The sequence below is a fragment of the Uranotaenia lowii genome, chromosome 1 (genome assembly GCF_029784155.1).
Source record: "Uranotaenia lowii strain MFRU-FL chromosome 1, ASM2978415v1, whole genome shotgun sequence".
Classification (NCBI taxonomy): domain Eukaryota; kingdom Metazoa; phylum Arthropoda; class Insecta; order Diptera; family Culicidae; genus Uranotaenia; species Uranotaenia lowii.
In genome coordinates this window covers 23,474-47,855 of record NC_073691.1, presented here as the reverse complement: position 1 = coordinate 47,855, position 24,382 = coordinate 23,474, and the positions used below count along the sequence as shown (strand labels likewise).

General features: G+C 34.4%; 3 protein-coding genes across 8 annotated transcripts in view; 2 read left to right on the top strand and 1 right to left on the bottom strand.

Moving 5' to 3' along the window:
- The window catches only part of LOC129750986 (uncharacterized), a 216,255-nt gene extending 206,921 nt beyond the window's left edge, over positions 1–9,334 (top strand). For all 6 annotated transcript variants that reach the window (XM_055746257.1, XM_055746241.1, XM_055746227.1 and 3 more), the window contains exon 11: positions 5,024–9,334. The gene's annotated coding sequence lies outside the window, so the exon portion shown is untranslated. The remainder of the gene's footprint in view (positions 1–5,023) is intronic.
- A 6,105-nt stretch (positions 9,335–15,439) lies between these two features.
- On the top strand, positions 15,440–17,795 carry LOC129739064 (lipoamide acyltransferase component of branched-chain alpha-keto acid dehydrogenase complex, mitochondrial). Its single transcript, XM_055730442.1, has 4 exons — positions 15,440–15,777; positions 16,150–16,818; positions 16,878–17,273; positions 17,337–17,795. Exons 1-4 carry the CDS (start codon positions 15,709–15,711, stop codon positions 17,574–17,576), a joined length of 1,374 nt encoding a protein of 457 aa, XP_055586417.1. The 5' UTR covers positions 15,440–15,708; the 3' UTR covers positions 17,577–17,795.
- Positions 17,796–18,232: 437 nt separating this feature from the next.
- LOC129739065 (ethanolamine kinase) lies at positions 18,233–21,194 on the bottom strand. The gene is made up of 6 exons (XM_055730443.1): positions 20,936–21,194; positions 20,524–20,721; positions 19,853–20,262; positions 18,881–19,107; positions 18,491–18,710; positions 18,233–18,427 (listed from the first exon to the last, which is right to left on the bottom strand). The coding sequence occupies exons 2-6, from the start codon at positions 20,638–20,640 to the stop codon at positions 18,355–18,357; spliced, it is 1,047 nt and encodes a 348-aa protein (XP_055586418.1). The 5' UTR covers positions 20,641–20,721; positions 20,936–21,194; the 3' UTR covers positions 18,233–18,354.
- Between the last annotated feature and the right edge of the window lie 3,188 nt (positions 21,195–24,382).

The window sequence follows — 24,382 nt, the reverse complement described above, 5'->3', positions numbered from 1 at the left end:
TGAGCTTAATTTGGGATCACAACTTTAAAATGCGATTTCTGGCCTTTAGAAGCTTTTTTTCGGGATTCTGAGCTTAATTTGGGATCACAACTTTAAAATGCGATTTCTGGCCTTTAAAGGGTTTTTTCGGGATTCTGAGCTTAATTTGGGATCACAACTTTAAAATGCGATTTCTGGCCTTTAGAAGCCGTTTTTCGGGATTCTGAGCTTAATTTGGGATCACAACTTTAAAATGCGATTTCTGGCCTTTAGAAGCGTTTTTTCGGGATTCAGAGCTTAATTTGGGATCACAACTTTAAAATGCGATTTCTGGCCTTTAGAAGCCGTTTTTCGGTATTCTAAGCTTAATTTGGGATCACAACTTAAAAATGCGATTTCTGGCCTTTAGAAGCCGTTTTTCGGGATTCTGAGCTTAATTTGGGATCACAACTTTAAAATGCGATTTCTGGCCTTTAGAAGCGTTTTTTCGGGATTCTGAGCTTAATTTGGGATCACAACTTTAAAATGCGATTTCTGGCCTTAAGAAGCCGTTTTTCGGGATTCTGAGCTTAATTTGGGATCACAACTTTAAAATGCGATTTCTGGCCTTTAGAAGCGTTTTTCCGGGGTTGTGAGCTTAATTTGGGATCACAACTTTAAAATGCGATTTCTGGCCTTTAAAAGCGTTTTTTCGGGATTCTAAGCTTTATTTGGGATCACAACTTTAAAATGCGATTTCTGGCCTTTAGAAGCGTTTTTCCGGGATTCTGAGCTTAATTTGAGATCACAACTTTAAAATGCGATTTCTGACCTTTAGAAGCGTTTTTTCGGGATTCTGAGCTTAATTTGGGATCACAACTTTAAAATGCGATTTCTGGCCTTTAGAAGCCGTTTTTCGGGATTCTGAGCTTAATTTGGGATCACAACTTTAAAATGCGATTTCTGGCCTTTAGAAGCGTTTTTTTCGGGATTCTGAGCTTAATTTGGGATCACAACTTTAAAATGCGATTTCTGGCCTTAAGAAGCCGTTTTTCGGGATTCTGAGCTTAATTTGGGATCACAACTTTAAAATGCGATTTCTGGCCTTTAGAAGCCGTTTTTCGGGATTCTGAGCTTAATTTGGGATCACAACTTTAAACTACGATTTTTGGCCTTTAGAAGCCGTTTTTCGGGATTCTGAGCTTAATTTGGGATCACAACTTTAAACTGCGATTTCTGGCCTTTAGAAGCGTTTTTTCGGGATTCTGAGCTTAATTTGGGATCACAACTCTAAAATGCGTTTTCTGGCCTCTAGAAGCGTTTTTTCAGGATTCAGAGCTTAATTTGGGATCACAACTTTAAAATGCGATTTCTGGCCTTTAGAAGCCGTTTTTCGGGATTCTGAGCTTAATTTGGGATCACAACTTTAAAATGCGATTTCTGGCCTTTAGAAGCGTTTTTCCGGGGTTGTGAGCTTAATTTGGGATCACAACTTTAAAATGCGATTTCTGGCCTTTAAAAGCGTTTTTTCGGGATTCTAAGCTTTATTTGGGATCACAACTTTAAAATGCGATTTCTGGCCTTTAGAAGCGTTTTTCCGGGATTCTGAGCTTAATTTGAGATCACAACTTTAAAATGCGATTTCTGACCTTTAGAAGCGTTTTTTCGGGATTCTGAGCTTAATTTGGGATCACAACTTTAAAATGCGATTTCTGGCCTTTAGAAGCCGTTTTTCGGGATTCTGAGCTTAATTTGGGATCACAACTTTAAAATGCGATTTCTGGCCTTTAGAAGCGTTTTTTTCGGGATTCTGAGCTTAATTTGGGATCACAACTTTAAAATGCGATTTCTGGTCTTAAGAAGCCGTTTTTCGGGATTCTGAGCTTAATTTGGGATCACAACTTTAAAATGCGATGTCTGGTCTTGAGAAGCCGTTTTTCGGGATTCTGAGCTTAATTTGGGATCACAACTCTAAAATGCGATTTCTGGCCTTTAGAAGCCGTTTTTCGGGATTCTGAGCTTAATTTGGGATCACAACTCCAAAATGCGATTTCTGGCCTTTAGAAGCCGTTTTTTCGAGATTCTGAGCTTAATTTGGGATCACAACTCTAAAATGCGTTTTCTGGCCTCTAGAAGCGTTTTTTCGGGATTCTTAGTTTAAATTGGAATCACAACTCTAAAATGCGTTTTTTTGGCCTTTAGAAGCCGATTTTCGGGATTCTGAGCTTAATTTGGGATCACAATTTTAAATTGTGATTTCTGGCCTTTAGAAGCGTTTTTTCGGGATTCTGAGCTTAATTTGGGATCACAACCACACCTTAAAAATGCGATTTCAGGCCTTTAGAAGCCGTTTTTCGGGATTCTGAGCTTAATTTGGGATCACAACATTAAAATGCGATTTCTGGCCTTTAGAAGCGTTTTTTCGGGATTCTGAGCTTAATTTGGGATCACAACTTTAAAAAGCGATTTCAGGCCTTTAGAAGCCGTTTTTCGGGATTCTGAGCTTAATTTGGGATCACAACTTTAAAATGCAATTTCTGGCCTATAGAAGCCGTTTTTCGGGATTCTGAGGTTAATTTGGGATCACAACTTTAAAATGGGATTTCTGGCCTTTTGAAGCCGTTTTTCGGAATTCTGAGCTTAATTTGGGATCACAACTTTAAAATGCGATATCTGGCCTCTAGAAGCGTTTTTTTCGGGATTCTGAGCTTAATTTGGGATCACAACTTTAAAATGCGATTTCTGGCCTTTAGAAGCCGTTTTTGGGGATTCTGAGCTTTATTTGGGATCACAACTTTAAAATGCGATTTCTGGCCTTTAGAAGCCGTTTTTCGGGATTCTGAGCTGAATTTGGGATCACAACTCTAAAATGCGATTTCTGGCCTTTAGAAGCCGTTTTTCGGGATTCTGAGCTTAATTTGGGATCACAACTTTAAAATGCGATTTCTGGCCTTTAGAAGCCGTTTTTCGGGATTCTGAGCTTAATTTGGGATCACAACTTTAAAATGCGATTTCTGGCCTTTAGAAGCCGTTTTTTCGAGATTCTGAGCTTAATTTGGGATCACAACTCTAGAATGCGTTTTCTGGCCTCTAGAAGCGTTTTTTCGGGATTCTTAGTTTAAATTGGAATCACAACTTTAAAATGCGTTTTTTGGCCTTTAGAAGCCGATGTTCGGGATTCTGAGCTTAATTTGGGATCACAACTTTAAAATGCGATTTCTGGCCTTTAGAAGCGTTTTTTCGGGATTCTGAGCTTAATTTGGGATCACAACTTTAAAATGCGATTTCTGGTATTTATAAGCGTTTTTTCGGGATTCTGAGCTTAATTTGGGATCACAACATTAAAATGCGATTTCTTGCCTCTAGAAGCGTTTTTTCGGGATTCTGAGCTTAATTTAGAAGCCGTTTTTCGGGATTCTGAGCTTAATTTGGGATCACAACTTTAAAATGCGATTTCTGGCCTTTAGAAGCCGTTTTTCGGGATTCTGAGCTTAATTTGGGATAACAACTTTAAAATGCGATTTCTGGCCTTTAGAAGCCGTTTTTCGGGATTCTGAGCTTAATTTGGGATCACAACTTTAAAATGCGATTTCTGGCCTTTAGAAGCCGTTTTTCGGGATTCTGAGCTTAATTTGGGATCACAACTTTAAAATGCGATATCTGGCCTTTAGAAGCCGTTTTTCGGGATTCTGAGCTTAATTTGGGATCACAACTTTAAAATGCGATTTCTGGCCTATAGAAGCGTCCGGAATTCTGAGCTTAATTTGGGACCAAAACTTCATAATGCGTTTTCTGGCCTATAGAAGTATCCGGAATTCTGAGCTTAATTTTGGATCAAAACTTCATAATGCGTTTTCTGGCCTTCAGAAGCGTTCTTTCCGTGATTCTGAGCTCAATTTGGGATCAAAACTTTAAAATGCGTTTTCTGGCCTTTAGAAGCGTTTTTTCGGGATTCTGAGCTTAATTTGGGATCACAACGTTTTCTGGCCTTTAGTGTTTTGAAAACAGATAACAAATATGGATTTTTATTTTTATGGTTTCTTTTGAGACTGCATTTGTTCTTACTAATGAATATTTGAAGTTCATTCTCATGTCTTTATACATAACTTCTCTAAAAATTTAAATTCATCGTGTCTCAGCAACGTGAACATTATCAAACAAAAGCATTGAAAAGTCACCATCATTCCCTACGTTTTCAAGCCGCATGTGGAAAATTTAGGTCGAAATCATCGGAAGAAACATATGTCGAAGGAAAGCAGATAAATTAAGAGTTTTGTCATCAATCTTAAAATGAACTTCAAACTTTTTCTTATCACTATTTTATTGGTTTGTGGAAAAGGTTTTATTTGAAAGTTTTAGCGTTTGGAACGTCCCTTTCCAATAATTGATAGTTCAATCAATCAAAAACTTGGCATTTGAAGAAGATTGAGGGGCTGAAAAGTTTAGTATTATTCATTATTTTACATTCTTGTATAAAGAGTAAATTATACAACAAATTGTATACCTATCTATTTTCCTAGAATAAAATAATGTAATGATTAGATGAATGGCTTCCAGCGTAAAAGTATATGTATAGGTGACCTTTACAACTCAAAACATCCCAATCTTTGCTTGAATTCATTCAAACATGCTGGTCACGGAATCATCTTCTCTCTAGAAACTTTTCCGTACGAAGACGTGCATAAAGAAGCTTTCTATCCCTAGTGGTTCTGTCCATCAATGTGTGTAGCATGTGGCTATGAATGCGTATCATTTTTCAAAACCGATCGAAAAAGGCTTGATATAAACACATCCATCTGTTTCGCGACTGTCAAAGAGATGAAAATGAGAAAATTAAAGCTATTGAAAAACAATAAATGAAAAAAATAACAAAAATTACAGACTCATCTATATTGCCGACATGTTTCTTCAATATAGTCATTTGAATAAAGCAATCAGCAAATAAATTTTCAACCGATGATTTGATTTTTTTTTTAATGTAAGAAACGTTAATCATATCTCTTTACCTTAACATCTATTTTCTATAGTTTTCAAACAAATACTAATTATTTCAATTCTTTCACAGATTCCATTGTTCAACCTGATCAACAAACATCCACTGTACAGAATTTGCACAACGTGTGGAGGATGAAAAATAGGCATCTAAAACTTAAAATATAAATGTGAAATCTATTATGTATAGATTAACACCTATTTATATTATTTTCTTTTTCATAAACCAGCCAAATCGAAAACGTGTAGCCTAATATAATTAGATTTGAATCGGTGAATGCATGATGCGCTTTGTGTTGAATATTAAGAAAACCAAAAAAGTATGACCTAATTTATAAGACTTTTAGTCTAGAAGGGCCAAAAAATAGGCGGAGTTAGTTTAATAATATTGGTAAAATCGAAAATAAGTTTGTAGACGTATAGAAGAGTGACAAACTAAGGAAATTTTTAGGCTGGTTAAAATTGCATCAGACATTTGTAGTTTAAATATATTAGAAAAATTTATTTTGAAATACTTAAAATTCTACAAAAATCACAAATGCATTAAACTTTATTTTCAACACGCTCCTTTTTTTAAACTCAAAATTAAGTAGTTTTGGTTCAAAACAGCACTTCAGTGGCAGCCCTCAACTTTGAGTTCGACTGGGTAATCGCAAAACTAAGTTCAGATAGGCATACTGAATACTAAGTTCGGCAGCCGAAATCAAATTTATCCTTTTTATTCGAGGGTTGTTTATTTTCAGGGAATTAAAGGATGGTTCAATTTTTTTGTACCCGGATGTAGCTGTTCCGGTACATTGCATTGCAATTACAGAGCGGTGGAAAGTTTTGACACTCCCGGTCAAAGAAAACTTCCGGATGTTACTTCCCACGGTAAGTAAATAACATCCGGAAGTTTCCGGACATTTCAAGCCGCCCACCATATGATTACAATGACGGACATAATTTAACGATGACACGGGGGACATTCCATTATGATAGTCTTCCGGTAATTGTTCCGGAACGACAAAATTTTGCGTCGTGTTCGTTGGTTGCTGTTCCAGTTCGAACTGAACTCGCTAAGTGTTTTCAGTCCAAAAAAGTGAGTTCAATTTCTAGTTCATAAGGTCGAACTCAGCTTTGCTCCCTCGCCGAAGGAAAAAAAGGGATCAACTTTGAGTTCGCAGTTCGAACTCCGTTTTGAACCATCGCAAGGGGAAATAAGGGTACTCAACTTTAAGTTCATAGAATCGAACTATGTTTTGAACATCGGTCATACTTAAATTTGAGTTAAAATGAAGAAGCGTGAAGGCTATTTAACTTCAAAATTGATTGACATCAATTTACTAAGAGTCATGTTCAATTTGTTTGTATCTATCTATTATATGTATATGACTGAAACATATTTTTACGAAACAAACTTAATTAAATTTAAATTATTTGAATTTAGTTTTCAGAATATCAAATGTAAACTCCCATTTCAAATTTTCATCTACTGCATTACGCATATTAAGAAAAAGGTCACAAAATGCTTGTTTGAGAGTAAACGAATTTAAGTCGAGTCGGTCTAAATCGGTAAAGCAAATGTTTTGTTTATGAAATAATATACCTCACGTCATTTCTTCTGTTTTGTTAAATGATTTCCTGTTCTGATTTTCAATAGAAGTATTTTTCTAAGAGCATGTTTATGATCTCACTCATATCCAATTAGAAGAGAGAAATTGGATCGGTTTTCAACCACAATCAACAGATGAATTCTACACTTCCTATTTTTTCGAAGATGATTCCGAATGACCAAACATTTTGAAGCTACAAATATTGTCGATACCGGATATCAGGAATGATTCTGTAATTTGAAAACGTATCTTTAATTAGACAACTACAAATCTGGAAAGTTGTTATGATAATCTAAATTCAACAAAATAAAAATAAAAACAATTAAAAATTTTTGAACCTTTGAAAATGGAATGCAAATTTCTAAATTGTTTATTTGGAGATTGTGCTAATTTCAAACATTGGTGCCGAAACATGCTTGAGGATAAGAGTAACCTTACAGTTTTTTTAATTGAGCCAAATTTTAGCCCATTTTTTATTAAGAACTTTTATTAGCAAAAGACTGGTGATTTTTGAGAACCTACCCAACAGCTTGAATATGGAATATTAATTTTAACTAATCAAATTTCTATATGCTGTCATAATTGCAGATAAAAATACTGCATTGCCAATAACGAAAAGCGTTATTTTGTCACACATTCGACTTTGAATGAAGATTACAATTTGTTGGAAACTTAACACTCCTAGATAAAAAAATAACAGAATAGACTAGAAAATGTAATGAAAGATTGAGACAATGTTCGTAAATGCGTTCAATTTTCTTCTCTAAACTGGTCAATTAAACTACAATTACACTAAACATACAACAACACAAATGTACAACAAAGAGAAATCATTTATTTTTTAAATAATCTCGTAGAGCCGGGAATACTAACTTAATATATCTACAGGTTACTGTTTCAGTGTTTTGGAACGCAACATAAAAATGAACGTAAAATAAGTCTTATGACCTACCAATACAAACACCGGCATTATTAGAACAGTGACAATTCATCATACATATAACGCAAAAAAAACAATAGAACGTAAAAATAATGGATTGCCGATGCAGATATACAAAAAACTGAACCTAGCAAAACATGATATGATAAACTAAAAAGCTTTAAATGTTGTTTGAAATCTGTCACAAATACCATTTTAACGAAACATCTCCAATTAAAAAAAAAACAAAATAATGATAACTGAATTTCTCTCACAACCAGCAGGAAGTAAAAAAAAATCTCATAAAAGCGTATATGCATGTTTGATCAAAAATAAAAACGTCTCCAAGGAAAATTTAAAAAAAAATGAAAAAAGTGCGTGTCTCGTCACCCAAATCAGCTGTTTGTATATAAAGCACTTTTTCTCTGGAGTTCTAAGAGACAAGGCTTTGGAACATCTATCATGAAACAATACTAAACCCTAACCGAAAGTCTCGAACAGTACATACTATAGTGGAACAATTTAAAAGAGAGCTCGATTTTATTTCATTTGAATTGTAAAAGGTAAACCAAATCTCTATGTTTCAACTCACAACGTAAAATAACATGATTCAATGAGATATAAGAAGCAAACAAAATGATAAAATGACAAAGACATAAGGTAAGATATTAGGTAAATAATTGAAAAACTAGCGACTAATCATTGCCATATAACGAAAAAGAACGACAGTTTTGATGATGATTTCAATAATGCATTAGGAAAATTAATTCTAACATTGCCTTGCCTTTTTGTTTCCATACAAATGACTTCCATTTTATGCTGTAAGGCAAAATTCAGCTAAATTTTATGCACAAAATACCTGCAAACAAAATGCACGTTATAAACATATCATTTGTTAAGCAATACATGGCTACATGTTAAGTAATAAAGAAGTATCTCGATAGTGATGAAAAAAACATGGAAACAGCAAACCAAATTTGGCATGTGTATTAGTCAAGAGGATGACACGGAGGCAATACTGTTATTCAGATGATAGTCTTATCAGATTGATCGAATCAACAAATTGATTGATGATCAAATCTTCATAATTTTCAAACAAACATTTAAAAAAACAAGAAGTCTTGAGACCAAACATAAACTTTTTTTTTTCAAATAATTTTGATATGCATATGAACAAAACTTTATACACATACAAGTGTTCTTAAAACCTGGAAAATTTTCTAATCACTGATTACAAATGTTCATTTCTTTTATAGTTTTTTTTTTTAAGTTTAAGCTGTTAAACCGAAAAACAGTGCACAAACATATATCCTGCAAAAAAAGTAAATGTAAAAGTATCACTTTCGATTGTCATTAGCGCATTTTAATGTACTGCTTTACGTAATCTGATAATGGCTATCGGAAAAAAGATGAACATTATATTGCTGTTATTGAATGTTGAATGAATGTTTATTGAATGATTGTAGATTGAAACTCGTCTGAAACTGTTGTGTTCGTTATATGGTGCTACTAAGATAGAAAAAAAAAACAAAATGACATGAATATAAATTTATATTTTTCTACAAACTTCATGTAGAAAAAAGTTTTTGAATGGGTGCCGTTATAAAGTGTTTTCATTTTGATTGAAAACGTAATCAAGAAGTTTTCATAGTTGGTCGATTAGTACCAGATATTTGGATTTGTTCGACACAAGTTAACTTAAGTTTAAAAGATTATAACACTTGGTTCCAAACAGTTATCCTCTATTAATTAAGTAAATTCGAGTCTTATGGAGTTCGTTTATGGTTAATCTATTTGTCAAACATAACCTAGCTTTTAGTCACTTTAACCAGTGTATATTAAAGCAGGTTATCGATTGGCAACAAAAAAACTCCATAAAAAGGTAAGATGTAACGTTTATGAAAGTACGGAAAACAATAACTACATTTACAACCTACCAAAACAGCATGGTATGCCATAACTAAGAAAAAATTTGCAAAATACAATCGATATCTCTTTGTGAGAAAATATAATTTTGTACATCATGTCTAATGCAGGTATTAACGTCTTCCTATGCTATGCTGTCTATTATAATTATAAATATAAATGAATTAACGACGTATCATGGAATATTGATAAAATGAAGAATTATTATTATATAGAAATATACATTGTCAGTAAAACATAACATAAAAATCCAAAAAAAAAAACAGAAACTATATATACATGCGAAGTGTCGAAGTTAATGACTAATCATCTGAGCTGTCTTGTGAGCGCAAAATAAAGAACGATGATTATCCAAGCATGTTGCGATTCGTCAAAGCTAAAGCGCTACCGAAATTATTTATATGAAATTCTATATTTATAAAATGTACAGATTCGACAAGTGATTTTCAGCTGAAGCGACATTCGAAAAATGAAACTAAAGTATATTTGTGGTGTATAACGTTTTCCAAATTGAGCATAATGGTAAAAATGAAACGCTGTGAAGCTTCAGTGATTGTCACGTAGGAAACAGAATGGAAATTTTACAGATCTAATTCTAACATCGCAACACAACAAGATCTGTTAAATGGAAAACAGTAAGAGTAAATTTTCAGCTTACTTAATGTAACTATATTGGAGAAAAAATAAAAATAAATAAAAAAAGAAATTATAGGTACTATTTATTCTGTACATCCATTTTCCTGAAGCTGTACATTGGAAGGAAACCACCTTGGGCAAAAAATTATCAGACAAAAAGCATCATCATTTTATGAACAGAAAGTCTTTAAGATTGTTACGGTAAAATTTCAACAGTTCTAACAATGCTAAACAACACAATAAATTTGTCGAAAAAGATCAATCTCATTTATTCAAAACGAAATAAAAGCGATAAAAAGCTAATGAGTTCCCGTATTTAAGGAGAAATAAAGCTTGTTACGGATAGAAAAGCAGCGGCTAGACCAGCCAAGGCAAGGTACTCTAAGAGTACGGAACCTCAGGGCCGGCTGGCTACTGGGTAACCAAGGACTTTTCGGGTAAAATACAACAAATCGGGAAATTTCATGTTTCTATGTTTTTTATTTAAAGTTTTCTTGTGGCGTGTTGTCTGTGTGTATAAACAATTTTCTGTGTCTTGTGTGGCGTGTAATTGGTTCACTAACCGTGATGTGCTGCTGCTGGTGCTGTTCTGTCGCGACGTCGCAGTTCCGGAAATCCAGTTCCGGAAGCAGGAGGGCCGTCGATGTAATGGCGTATCGACGGGGTGCCGAAACCGTCGGCGCCAGCGGGCGTTGCTGGACTCGGTCGTTGCAGGCGTCTTGCTTCTTTGGCTTTTAATCGGCCTGCCCACGAGAGTGCCCCGTATCCGGACAGGCCGAGAAGAGAAGTCCTCCTTGATAATTAGGGATCCACAGAACCCGAGGACGAAGATGATGATCCTATTACGATTAGGCGCGAGATCACAAGGATCTGCGGGCCGAGCCGTGGGGAAGCTAACCGGCGTTTCCGGGCGAATTCCTTGGAACTTCACAACACTAAACGGGGACTAGACTTCACACACGGACGCCTGATATAGAAGAGAGCGAATTTTCCTGAAGCAAGCTTCCTTTTCGCCTTCCATGTTCTCTTTTTCTTTCCTCCTTTTCCTCCTCTGTGAATTGACAGCAGCCAGCAGTAAAATGTAGCCTACTGTGGTGCTATCTTGTTGTGAGACTCGACAAGGAACATGAATTTTCTAGAGCTAAATATACAATACTACAAAAATGAAAACAAAAATCAAACGATTTGTAACCAACCGGTTACAAGCTTTAAGAGGTATGTACGTGTGAATTTGGTTTCAAGCGCCGATGTGGTCTAGTGGATAGGCTGGCGCGAGTCTGGTATTGGTACGCCAGGCGTATTGGGTTCGATTCCCGGTATCGGCAAGAAAAACTTTTGGGTTCGAATCCCATAAGCGGGGCCGACAGGTAAGATGTGTTTCATTATATAACTAACTATATAATTGGAATGTTCAATCAGTTGCCAGCTGGCCAGGTATATACATATACACGGATGCCGGAATATATCTGTAAGTAAACTAGCCCACCTGATTGATTCGTTCTTCCACAATATACCTACATCTACACACGCAATACATTCACCACATAACAGTTCATACGAAGCCATGGGGTCCGGGTATGGTGGCGCGCTGCATTGGAGATTTGTCGAACCTAATAATCTAAGGAATGCATGTGAACCATGGCCGTAGGAACGGGGGGGGTTTTGGGGGTTAAACCCCCCCCCCCATGAGGGTCCAAAAAGCAAGCGAGGTATTCTACTCTACACTAAATATTTGTAATTCATAATCAAATTATGATAATAGAGCAAAGATATTCAAGAGTAACTATCTGAACTAAAAACTAATACAAAAACCTCAAAAACCCATTTCAAGTTCAAAATTCTGCTACAGTTTTTCAAAATTTTCTCACTTGTTCATAGAATATGGTTGTCAGATTTTTTTTTCAGCACGGATCCGGGCTGTTTTATATAGAAACCTGACAAAATCAGGGTATTTGATTCAAAAATTGTCGACCAAATCAAGGCAAAACCGGGCAAATTTGATTGAAAACTTAGGAATTGCTCATCAAAAATCTAGAAAAAATAACTTGAAAAACCTTTCATAATATTTTTTTGAAACTTGCTGCATAAATTTCGGACGCATGCATATAAAAAATTACATCACAATTTGTTTTTTTAGGTTTGATTTAAGAATGAGAATGAGAACAAACCCGGGCAAAATCCGGGCTTTTCCAATGAAATCTGGGCAACCGGATCGGACCGGACTTTTCCCAAATTTTATATTAAATATCCGGGCCAACCCGGTTAAAACCGGGCATTTCGCTACCTTATCATATAAATTAAGGTCTGAATATTGAATTTTAAATTAAACCCATTTTGGAGATTCTGGTTCCATATTCCTATAACCAAAATTGTATTTCTATATATTTTCGTATTTCTGATTTTATATCAAGTTAAGGATTCTTGATTTTCAGTTCGAATAATTGTAAGAAATTAGGAATGAAAAGCTGATTTGAAATCTTTGTTCCAATTCGGTATTGCATTTCATATCAAATTTGAATCATGTATTTCGAAAATCAAATGCATTTTCAATATTTTGATAATAGTTTTCCGAATATGAAAAAAGAAGAAATTTGTTTTATATTCAAATTCGAAGTTCTTTAACTTTATTGTAACACAAAATTTAAACATTTGAAGCATCTACGTGGCGATCCAAAATTGAAAACCAGATTTTGATTCATCATTCGAAATTCACATTTTAAATCAGATTCACAAAACAGATAAAAAATAAATAATTGAAATAATGAATTAAGATTAAACCAGCACTACAGAATTTTAATAATAGATTCATGAATGGGGTCTCTAAGATTTGGTTCATGAAGTTCTGACCTGGAATTAGGATCGGAAATCGTATTTTTTGTACATTTCGGAAATCGTATTGAAATTCGGAAATAGATTCAAAGTTCAATTTTTGAACTCAGGTTTAGAATTCGGATTGAAAATTCAGAAAAAATTTTAGCTTGTGAATAAATTTTTCAATCAACATAAAATTGTTGAGAAATTTTTAAATTGCGACCCAGAGATGGGTCTTGACTCAAACATTCAGTCAGCGAAACTTTTTTTGTAGAGAAATGAATCCAACTTAGACGAAATTTCAGGGACTAGATAAGAGAAAATCGATGTTGAAAAACATGCGAAAAAAATTCGCCTTGTCTCCCGGTGAGACTTGAACCCACATCTTGCGCCTCTCCGGGGCCCATGTATTAACATTCTACTACAGGAGACCAACCTGGCGTATTTTTTTCGCATGTTTTTCGAAATCGATTTTCTCTTATCTAGTCCCTGAAATTTCATCTAAGTTGGATTCATTTCTCTACAAAAAAAATTGTTGAGAAATTCAAGAAAACACAAACTCAAAAATTTGTTTGTCAATTCAATTTCCAGATTTCAAAGTTTTTATCAGATTAAGTTTGTGTACACAATTCAGCTGAAAATCACAGATAAAAAATAGAATTTGAGTTAATTTTCTAAGTTTTGATTCATGCAAAATATCCCAAATTATTTAAAAAAAGAATCATCCACAGGATTTTTAGTATGGAATTTATTCTTTATGAAAAATATTTCCTGTTTAAGAAACATGTACCTGATCTTCACCTAAAAAATCTGCACATTTTTTTAAATTTTTTCGGTGTATTGGATAACATTATTAATACTACGGTTTTTTAAAGCCAAATTTCAAACTAAAATCATAAATTTAGTTCAAGTTTGCATCAAGCAAACTTGATTTGAAATTTTTTATCTCTTACTGATTTTTTTGGAAAATTTTATTAATTTTCATTAATGGTTTGAATCTTGGAATTTGCAAAAGAGTTTAAAAGATTGGGCTTGTTTTATTTGAGTATAGAATAAGTTTTTTTTTAAGAAATTGAAGGCGACCCTAAAAAAAACTTATTTTATGCTCAAATCAAATAACTTTGATCTACCACACTTTTGAACAAATTCACAAAATTTTATCATCTATAAAAGCAAATTTCATATTTTGTTTCTAGGGGTTTCGTTAAAAAAAATTAGACTCACCCTTAAGGCTAAGAACCACTTTTCTAAAGTGACATTTTTTTAGGTTTATTTTAATGACACTTCGTGTCTTCTCTTAAGTTACTTAAGTTACTTTAAAATGAGTAATCATATAGTTACAAACATAATTTGTTTTAATGTTTTTTTATTCGTGTGCTGTTAGACAAAAAAATCATAGGTAAAAATTTGTCACCAAAACCCCCCCCATGAGTCGGTTCTTCCTACGGCCCTGATGTGAACCCATACTTTGGCAGAAACTGCGGTGAATCCGTGCACCCATGGTGGATTACCAACATACATACATACATGTACGTGTGAATTTGGTTTCAAATTTCGTAATATTGAAGCAATTCTCTTGTAATTCGAAAAGTCAACATCTCGAGCGGCAAAACTGCATTCTAGTGTTCAGAAGAGTGACCCAAATCAGCCGACTTTTGAAAATCATACGCTCTGCAGGCTAAAATTGATCCTGAGCCTTACGCAATGTTCTATGCAAATTTGAGCCAGATCGGACAATGGGAAGGAGTCGAAAATTAGGTTCATTATCAAGCAGATGACAAAGTAATCAGCTAATTTTGGGAAATAATCTCACATTTCATGTTTTACGAGAAAAGTTGTACCTGATATTTGCATAGTTCATTTAGCTTTGAACATGTTTGTCTACCATTAGCAGGTAATTCTAATTTATTTCTTAATTTGGCTTCGACAATCGCTCGCACACCATAGATGAAGACTGTGTATATAACTACCTATTCAAAAATACAGTAGAAATTTGTTCTACCAAAATTACTCGATATTTACGAACGGCCTGCATAGAGAATACATCAAACATCGAATAAAATATTTATATTTTGATTGACATTGAATTCGTTTTGACGAAACTTATTTTGATAGAAGCCATATTTTTCTGTGCCGTTTACGGTAAGCATCAGTGATTGACTTAATCCAACTAAAGGTGAAAGTGCGCACAATTCAATATGTTTGGTACAATTCACCCCAGCTGGAATGTTTTGAATGCGATTTTTAAAAACGATTTTTAGTAGTCTTACGTTTGTGATCCAAAAAAGTGCATAATTAGCTTTTGTTAATTACCTTTGAAATCCGTAGATGAAAATGGATGAAATTTTCAGTGATAATATCTGGTGAAGAAATGTAAACATGTGTAATTTTGTTTTGCGATCTGTCAAGTGGCTTTTGAGATAACGTCTATGAATAAATTCAATGGTCAAAATTTAAAAAAAAAGTTCCTGATAAAAGTGTGTTGAGGAGAAAAAAGAATCAATACCTAGTTATTTTCTGCAACTTGTTTGGATTTGTCCAACCTTTTTTGCGGTGGAATTCAATTAGAAAATATTAGTTTTTGGACATCTCCATTCCTAACATTTTATAAGAAAAAATACTAATACTAAAAACAAATTAATTTTTCATTAGTGTTCTGCCTGTGAGTATATATGTATATGTTTGTTTAAGCCAACCTGTAGGTACACAAAACTTTTAAGCTACCCACCACTACTCAAGCGAAATAAGCAACTTGTCTCAGTTACTATCCGAATCTTCGAGCTCTAGCATAGCAAGCTTCGAACCTCTGGCGAACCACGTTGTCAAAAAAAAAACAGCTATCGCTGACAGTCAGGATTACGCATCTTACAAATGGCTGGACTTATTCATCGCCGAGTATCTTTACTAGTACAACAATTTCTAGCCAGAGGACACAAATTGGTAAATATAGCACCGCTTATCGTCGCAAGCAAATTGTCGCGACATGCTTACATAACTTAAACCAGCGCTCCAAGAGAAACTCCGTCGACACACACATACGCGTCATAACTTCAATTTAAAAAACCCGAATCATTGAATCCTATTGATAATTTCAATCAGTTCAACATGTCAAAAAAGTTTTTGTTCACATAATTCATGTTATTGATATCGATTGACATTGATATTCATATCATTTATTTAGAAAAACTGTTGTTTTCAGTTTATCATTCGATTTTTTTTGTGTGGTGTTCGAAAATATGTACAATTAAAATCACACTTTGATGATTATGGGCTCGAAATATATTTTTTAATTCAAAATATTTTCATTTGAAGGCTTTGCAACCGAACGCTCAATTACACACGTCTCGTCGACTTGAAAAAATCGTTTCATTCAACTTATCGGATATTGGAGAAGGAATACGCGAAGTGACTGTTAAAGAATGGTTTATCAAAGAAGGGGACGTCGTAGAGCAGTTCGATAATTTGTGTGAAGTGCAGAGTGACAAGGCATCGGTAACTATAACAAGCCGTTACGACGGTAAAATTGTAAAGCTGCATAAACTCGTCGATGAAATAGCCCTTGTTGGAAAACCATTGCTAGATTTTGATGTTCAAGATGAAGCAGAAGAAAGTGACAGTAGTGAAGAAAGCAGCTCCGATGAAGAAGATGCCCAAATTGAGCATGTTCTTGGGCAAAACGCAACTGAGATTATCGGTGGTAGTAAAGTTCTAGCTACACCGGCCGTACGGAGAATCGCCATGGAGAATAAAGTAGATCTCCAAAAGGTCAAAGCGTCTGGCAGGAATGGTCGCATCCTTAAGGGAGACGTTCTAGAATATTTGAATATAATTCCTGTTGGCACTGTCAAACCGCATCCCACGTTAGCTCTCCAGGATGTGTCAGGAAAAAATATCGGATCCACCACACCCATTAAAACTGAAACGATTGTACCGTTGAAAGGAGTTGGGAAGGCAATGTTCAAATCAATGACTGAATCGTTGGTATGTATGGAAAATAGTCTCAATAGTTTTTGTTAACCTGTACACTGTTTTTGTTTTAGAAAATTCCACACTTTGCATATAGTGATGAGGTTGATTTATCACAGCTAGTGCTGGTTCGCGATCAATTGAAAAATGAAGCACTGTCGTATGGGGTAAAGTTGACCTATATGCCATTCTTTGTTAAAGCTGCGTCAAATGCTTTGAAGAAATTTCCAATTTTGAATAGCTCTTTTGACGAGGGTAAAGAATGTATGATATTAAAATCGTATCACAATATAAGCATTGCCATGCACACACCTCAAGGGCTAGTTGTGCCTAATGTTAAAAATGTCGAAACAAAATCAATTCTTGATATTGCTCTAGAATTGAATGCTTTACAAGAACGCGGTACCAAGGGATCATTAAATCCAGATGACTTTGCGAATGGAACGTTTTCACTGTCGAATATTGGAGTCGTAAGTATACGAATAACAATTGTAGCAAATTTATAAATCATTCAACATCTATCATGTACACAGGTTGGAGGAACTTACACGCATCCTTGTATAATGGCGCCTCAAGTCGCAATAGGAGCGGTAGGGAAAACTAAACTATTACCTCGGTTTGACACAAAAGGAAATGTCATTGCAGCACACATCATGAACGTAAGCTGGTCAGCTGATCATCGTGTTATAGACGGAGTTACAATGGCGAGTTTTTCGAATGAGTGGAAAAAATTGCTAGAAAATCCACATTTTTTCTTACTGAGTGCCAAATGAATACTATTTCAGCAGAACATAAAAACGGATGCATTTATAAAAAGTGATTTATACTAGGAAATTGTTATTCCAACTATACCAACATTGCATTTAAATAACTAAACTGATTTCTATGAGAAATTATAGACTAAGTTGCCAAGACATAAACATAAAACGTGTATAATTGTTCTTATACAATGAATATAGTATAAAATTCTATAAGAATACAATTTGCTGATTTATCTCTGAAAGAAAATTTATTAGTGAATATGGTTTCATTTTTTTTTTTTTGGTGAAACTAAAATTTCTTAAGCCTAATTTTTCGGTTTTGCCATGAGAACAAAGAAAAAGCTAAATAATAGTAATAATAATAATACGTTTAAACAATTTGAAGTAGTAACCTTTGGGACCAATGAAAATTCCCGATTTCAAATGATCCCGGTAGCAGCGTTAATTTTTACACTCTAGCTAGAATATTCCAGATTTCAAATTATCTCGGTAGCAGCGTTCATATTTACACTGTAGTTAGACCAAACTATGCTTTAGCACGATAAGGAGTTATTTGAAGGTTCACATTTAGACTCATGATGAAGTGCTTTTTCAACCACTTTATTATAACTTTATTATAAACGTATACATAGCTTCAGCATATTTATCGCAATTTTAACCATTGTAAAATATTTTCATTTTCTAAAAGTGTTGCTTAATATATTACTGAATAATAAAGGAATGATTCATTGTTGCACTGAGATATTGATTGCATCAGCAGGTTGAAGCCACTATGATACCATTATCCATATTAATCTTTGTAGTTTAGTGATAAAAACTCTTCTTTTCTACGAACATACTCTGTGTAGCGCATCTCTCCAAATCTAAAATCAATGTGAAAACGTCAGTATGAAGCTTTTACTCACGATTTTCTTAATGATAAATACCGTACAAAATCGAAGTCAATGGTAGAATGTTCAGCTTGTATAAGTGCCCAGACTGTCCATAACAAATGCGATGCCAAAGCAAACTGATTAACATCCACGTACAATTTTTCAACTTCATTTGAAGAACTTTGGCAGCCATTGAATTCTTCCAAGTAAACACTTAACCATTGAAGTTGAAATTCCTTTGACGGGTAGCGGTCGTAGTCGATCTGATCAATTCCTGAAAGGTGGAATGGAAAAAGCATACAATTAAGTATAATAAATTGAAAAAATATAAATCAAAAAATAATGCATTAGACCCCTACACCTACATCTCCCTCACCCACCCTTTTCGGATGTACACACAAGCATATACATTTATTTAAGCTAACATTAGACATATATATTTACCAGCAAACTCTGTAAAATGGTTCCCAATGTCGAAAGCTTGATGATTGTAGGCAGCATACTCATAGTCGATAAATGTAACACGATTTTTGTCTGCTGTGTGAATTACATTGCCTAGCAACAAATCGTTGTGACAGAACACTATGGGACTGTTCAACTTTTGCAGTTTCCCATACAGATGCTTAAACTCCGATCTTAAATCCATTGCGCTTGGAAATATCTGTGATATTCTGAAACATAATACAAGAATTTACGTTACATCAACGTTTCATTCTAGTTACTTTTGAACACCTTTTTTTAAGTGCGCTTTCGCTCCATGAATGCATGAAAAGATTTTATTTTTAGAACACTATAAGGCTGGAACAAATATCAATTTCTTCTTTTGTCATCCCCCCACCCCCCCTCCCCTTCGAAATTTCCAAAAACCCGAAGGGGGAAATAAATCAAGTTTGAAGTATTTTATGTAAATTTCGTAAAAAAAATCAAGTATCAGAAAGATTACAAGACCAAAAAACTAAATTTTGGAAGATTACAGTTATTTCACCGTTTGTATTTTTGATTTTATTGAATTTTTAGATAAAAAATTACTTGATTTGTAGGTTTTGTGCAATGATATAGTTTATTATTTTATTGCATACAAGATTTCGTGCAATTTATTCCAATTTATTTGTTTTTCGCATTATTTTTTATTGTCCCCCCCTCGCGATGTTCCAACTCCGAGTGACAAAAGAAGGATTTGAAAGTTGTTTCGGCCTAATTAAAGCTTATTTGATTTTGTTCCAATTTTGTGAAAAGGTGGTGTCTTAAATCGTCATATAAACATTCAGAGTTTGCCCATACATTCCACATTGCAATCAATTTGCTTATTAGTTTTCGAATTTGCAAAAAGTTGTACAGGAGCCTCCTTCACTCCATTTTATACTCTTCAAAGAGAAGAGAAAGAAGAGAATTTTAACGGCGAACTGAAAATATTACCTAGAATTTTTCACTGGATCGGAAAACACATCAGGAATCAACTTGAGAAATTTTTCCATTTTCTTTGGTAGTGCAGCTATTCCAATAACTGAAGATTCATCAACCACTTTATGCATTTGAGCCATACGTTTAGCCACCAATTTCCATATTGATTCTTCTCTGCAGCTTTCGGGAGTCAACGTGTTTCCAGATACATACTCATATGCCAACCCATTGATAAATGTCGCGTATAGAGCCGGTGCATAGCCATGTTTATGCAGTAGTATTATATTTTTTGTCTCTTCATGACGATCTATGAGTAAATCCGTTTTATTGCCATACACTCGAATAAGGACGACATCACTGGATGCATTGTTATCACTTTGGTTGAAGCATCCAACTAATTTATTCGTTATGCCATCAGTAAAAAGCTAAAACAGTTATGTAACATCCATTAGTCAAATTTCGAATATATAAACGGTATTATCAGTTTATATCAACCTTATTAACTGACATTTGTTTGCAAATGATTTATGACTAATTGCAGAGAATTCTGCCAACTTCATACCAAACTTTGGATGAATTCATTTATTAAGATAAGTAAAATCGATGAATTTCTTAAAATGCATGTGCAATCTTCAGTAGAGCAAACGTTATTGTTGATCATAATATCTGAAAAACTTCTGTATTACCTTAAAATTGACGCTTTCGCTCGTCCACTGGGGCCTAATTACTTTCAATACTTCCTTAGCGCCTTCAATTACATTGCTGTCATCTATAGTTAGAGTTAACTTGGGTACACTCGTCATTTTGCGAAATAATAAGCATGAAAGCCTTATGCTTGCTGGTACTAAGCAATTCTTTCGTATTCAGAGATAACACCGAAATGCCTGTAAGAATCCAGTGAGTTCATTGCTTTATAGTCTCTTTTAATACACTCTCGTTGCTGATAATAAGATTGCAAAACGAGGCAATACTAGCAGGTAAACTTTCATGTACAATAACTCAATTTATTTGCACACACGAGATAATATCTCAATGATTTACGGTTTAAGCAATGGCCCATTAAGTCATATAATCAACACTCAAAATCTGTTAACTTACTTTATCGTGGAAATATAAAACCTCTATCCATTGAAAAGCACTTTTAAGATTATCGAAATAAGTTGATGAGGTTTTTTTTTCTTGTGATTTTAGACTGACTGGAACCAAAATGAAAAAAAAATATCACAGTCAAAACACACGCAGTCCAGAACAACAACAAAATCCAAGCTCTAGCTTGATTGAATGAAGCAGTTTTGGATTTGCTCTGTTCCAATTGCTTTGTTCGTTGAACGAAAGGTATGCGTTATCACATGATTTCCATCGAATAGAAACTGCCCTACTGACAGTGTTGCCACATGTATAGATTTTGAGTTTGTGTGTATATACATTGTATTATTAATTGAGAACCAGCAATCCAATGAATTGAAATTATGAACACATGTAGTAACTTGAGCCGCATCATAGCTGAATCACTGGAATGAACTTGAATGTATTACTGAAATATGAGTTTTTGAAAACATGTGTATAATGTTCTAAAGGTCTAATTTGTTAAGAATCACTGTTTCGAACTCTAGTTGATGTTGATCATGTATCTACTAAAAACCAGGATCATTTTTCACATCATTTCTCATTTGTGAACAAATTGGTATTCAAATTCAAACTTAAATGTGAATGAAATCGAGGTAAACAAAAAATTTCCAGTTTTTCCATCTTCTGATCATATCGGCAAGAAAAACATGTTCCTCGATTTTCATGACGTCTCAGCTCGTTGAATTTATTGTCAAGTTAAGTTCAACTATGCACAAACGTTGATTGTGAGCTATGGTAATTCTTTAAATTTCAGTTTCAATGCCTTTCAGTCAAAAAACATATCGTTTCATTAAGGTTGAAAGTTTTACTAAGACGTATCGTAGTTGCTGCTTATTGGTTTACAGAAAATGTTCAAAACGATATTTTTTCACTGAATCGCCTAGTATATGTACGAAATTATTATATTCGATGTTGGTTGAACAATTAAAAAAATCAAGAAAATCTTTCTTCTAGCATCTCTCAATAATCTACACTTGCAAAAAATGACTTTTGCTCCCATACGTTTTTTCGATGCTTTTTGGGTCACCAAGCATCAGTGTAAAATTTGATATCATTTTGTTGCTTTCTGAGTAAGCGCAACGCGTTTCATTTTTGTATGGAAATATGTATGGAACAAGACATTTTTGCACAATTAATCATCCAGAAAATTTTAATAACCATGAAATGAAGTAAGCCTTTGATTTTTGGCTTTGACTATTCTTAAGCTTAATTTTTTGCTAAAATGACAAGCAGCTAAGCATTTCATGAAAAAAGTTATAACCATATCAAATACAAAATCTGAATCCATTGCAAAGTACTTAAAAAGGGCAGACTTTGCTTGCTTAAGCTTTTAAAAATTTCATGAATTATTTTTACAAATATTACATAAAGCAATAAATTCACTGGCTATGTAATGCAGTTTATTGAGATTGCTTTTTTCCATTCAACGGTAAAACAGCGTTCAAATAAGTAGTCAAAGACGCTAAAATTAAAAAATAATAATGCTGAAAAAAAATGGTGTAACATTAAATATCTTTGCTGGAGAACAAGTTAGGTTTAAGCTTTGTTCACATGAATTGTACTACAAGAGGCAAGAAATATTTTCCATTCCTAGTTATATTTTTTGCAACTCTCAGTACATCTCTGGCGTTTTTTGAATGAAAAAATTTGTTTTCCCATACAAATTTTCATACAAAATTCTTTTTTTTACTACTTTGAAGTGTCCATTCATCGCATTGTTCATCTTAAGTCCGGTAAATTTTAATAAATTCCATTTCTTTAACAAACTGCCACGCCTGGCACGGTAGTGTACTTAACAGTGTCGTGATTTGTTCAACCCCGTACATAACGTAACTAAACAACCACAAATGTTCGCATAGGATCGAAAGGGAAAGCTTTGTCATTTTTTGTGAGCGGGTGAACGTCAAGCAGAGCTAGACGTGTGTTGGCTGTTGTAGCTCGTTAACCGATTCCTCGGTTCTGGATTTACAAGATATGTTTATACCGTATAAGTTATGCGTGTCTTCGGTGGCCACTTGTGTCGTCTACAATCGTGGTCGTGGAGTGAACTTGACGTTCGCTTGATCACCAAGCGTGGTGCCTCGGCTCGTTGCCACATGTGACGACGACGAAAAACCGTGTCGCCTGAGAAAGGTGAATTTGATGTGAAAATTCAAGTTGGGAATGATCAATTATTTGGTTAAATACGGTTTTTCAGAGGAAGTGAAAAAATTAAGTTGTATTTACTGGGCTTGTGATATAGCTCAGTTGGCAAGTCAGTTGCTTTCTGAGCAGATGTCCGTGAGTTCGAGCCCAAGAGTAAACATCGATCACAGTTGTACCGGATAAGTTTTTCAATGACTTGTCCGCCAACTTCATCGTTGATATAAGTCGCGAATGACATAAAGATGTTAAAACGACTATAATCGAAACAAAAAAAAAAGTTGTATTTAAGTGAAGTTTAATGAATTTCGCTGAACTCAAACAAAGATGATGTATGTATGTTATTTTAAATGGAATAGGAATAAATTTCCCCACGTTTGGCTGGCGCTCTGGATTAAAAAATAAGCCAATTTATAACCGAGACAACCGCTAGCGTCTAAGAATGAAACCTTGCGCACGGTTGGCATAAAGGCAGAAAAGAGAAATTCACTTGTGCTCGCTGTGGTGCCGTGTTGAGCGATTCTTCGACCCTGAATTTTCGCAATTACCATTAACCCTCTAGAGACCCACATTTAAGCACTCAAAAAATATCATAAATGACAATTTTGTGATTTCTGTGGTGATGGTTAAATTTGCGCCATACTTTGAGATAAATTTTCTATCAATATATTTAGCCACGTAGGCCTACGTTGCAAGTCATCTCGAGTAGCAAATTGCGAGCGCTGAAACGGCATTCGTGCGTAGGCCACTGACCGTAGCACAAAATTGTTCAGAAAGGGATAGTAACGGTTTATGAAAATATTAACAATTCTTTATAGAAAAAAAAAGATTAGTTAACAGTAATAAAAGTTGGGGTACAGTGATTTTATCACAGAAAAAGTTGATCGTATTGAGAATAAATCACATTTGAAAGGAAATTGGTAACTTCCCTAAAGGATGCCAAGTTGGTTTTTGTCTTCGCTATAAACCACAGATCAGGTATGCTGGATTTCAATGGCGAATTGAAATTCTAAATAAATGCAACATTATTATATTCTGGCAGAACAAAATGTTCTAATATCTGTATAAGTCAATTTCTGGAACATAAATACTCGAATACAAGAATGTGTGAGCCTAAGATACTTCAAAACATGATAATAGGGTCAACGGTAAATTAGCGCCGCATAATCTAACGACCGTCTGAGCCCGTCTGAACTCAGATTTTTTTTCAATAAAAGTCAAAATTGAGTCAACCATTGGTGAAGTCGAAATTTACTGATATGTCATCCAGTACAC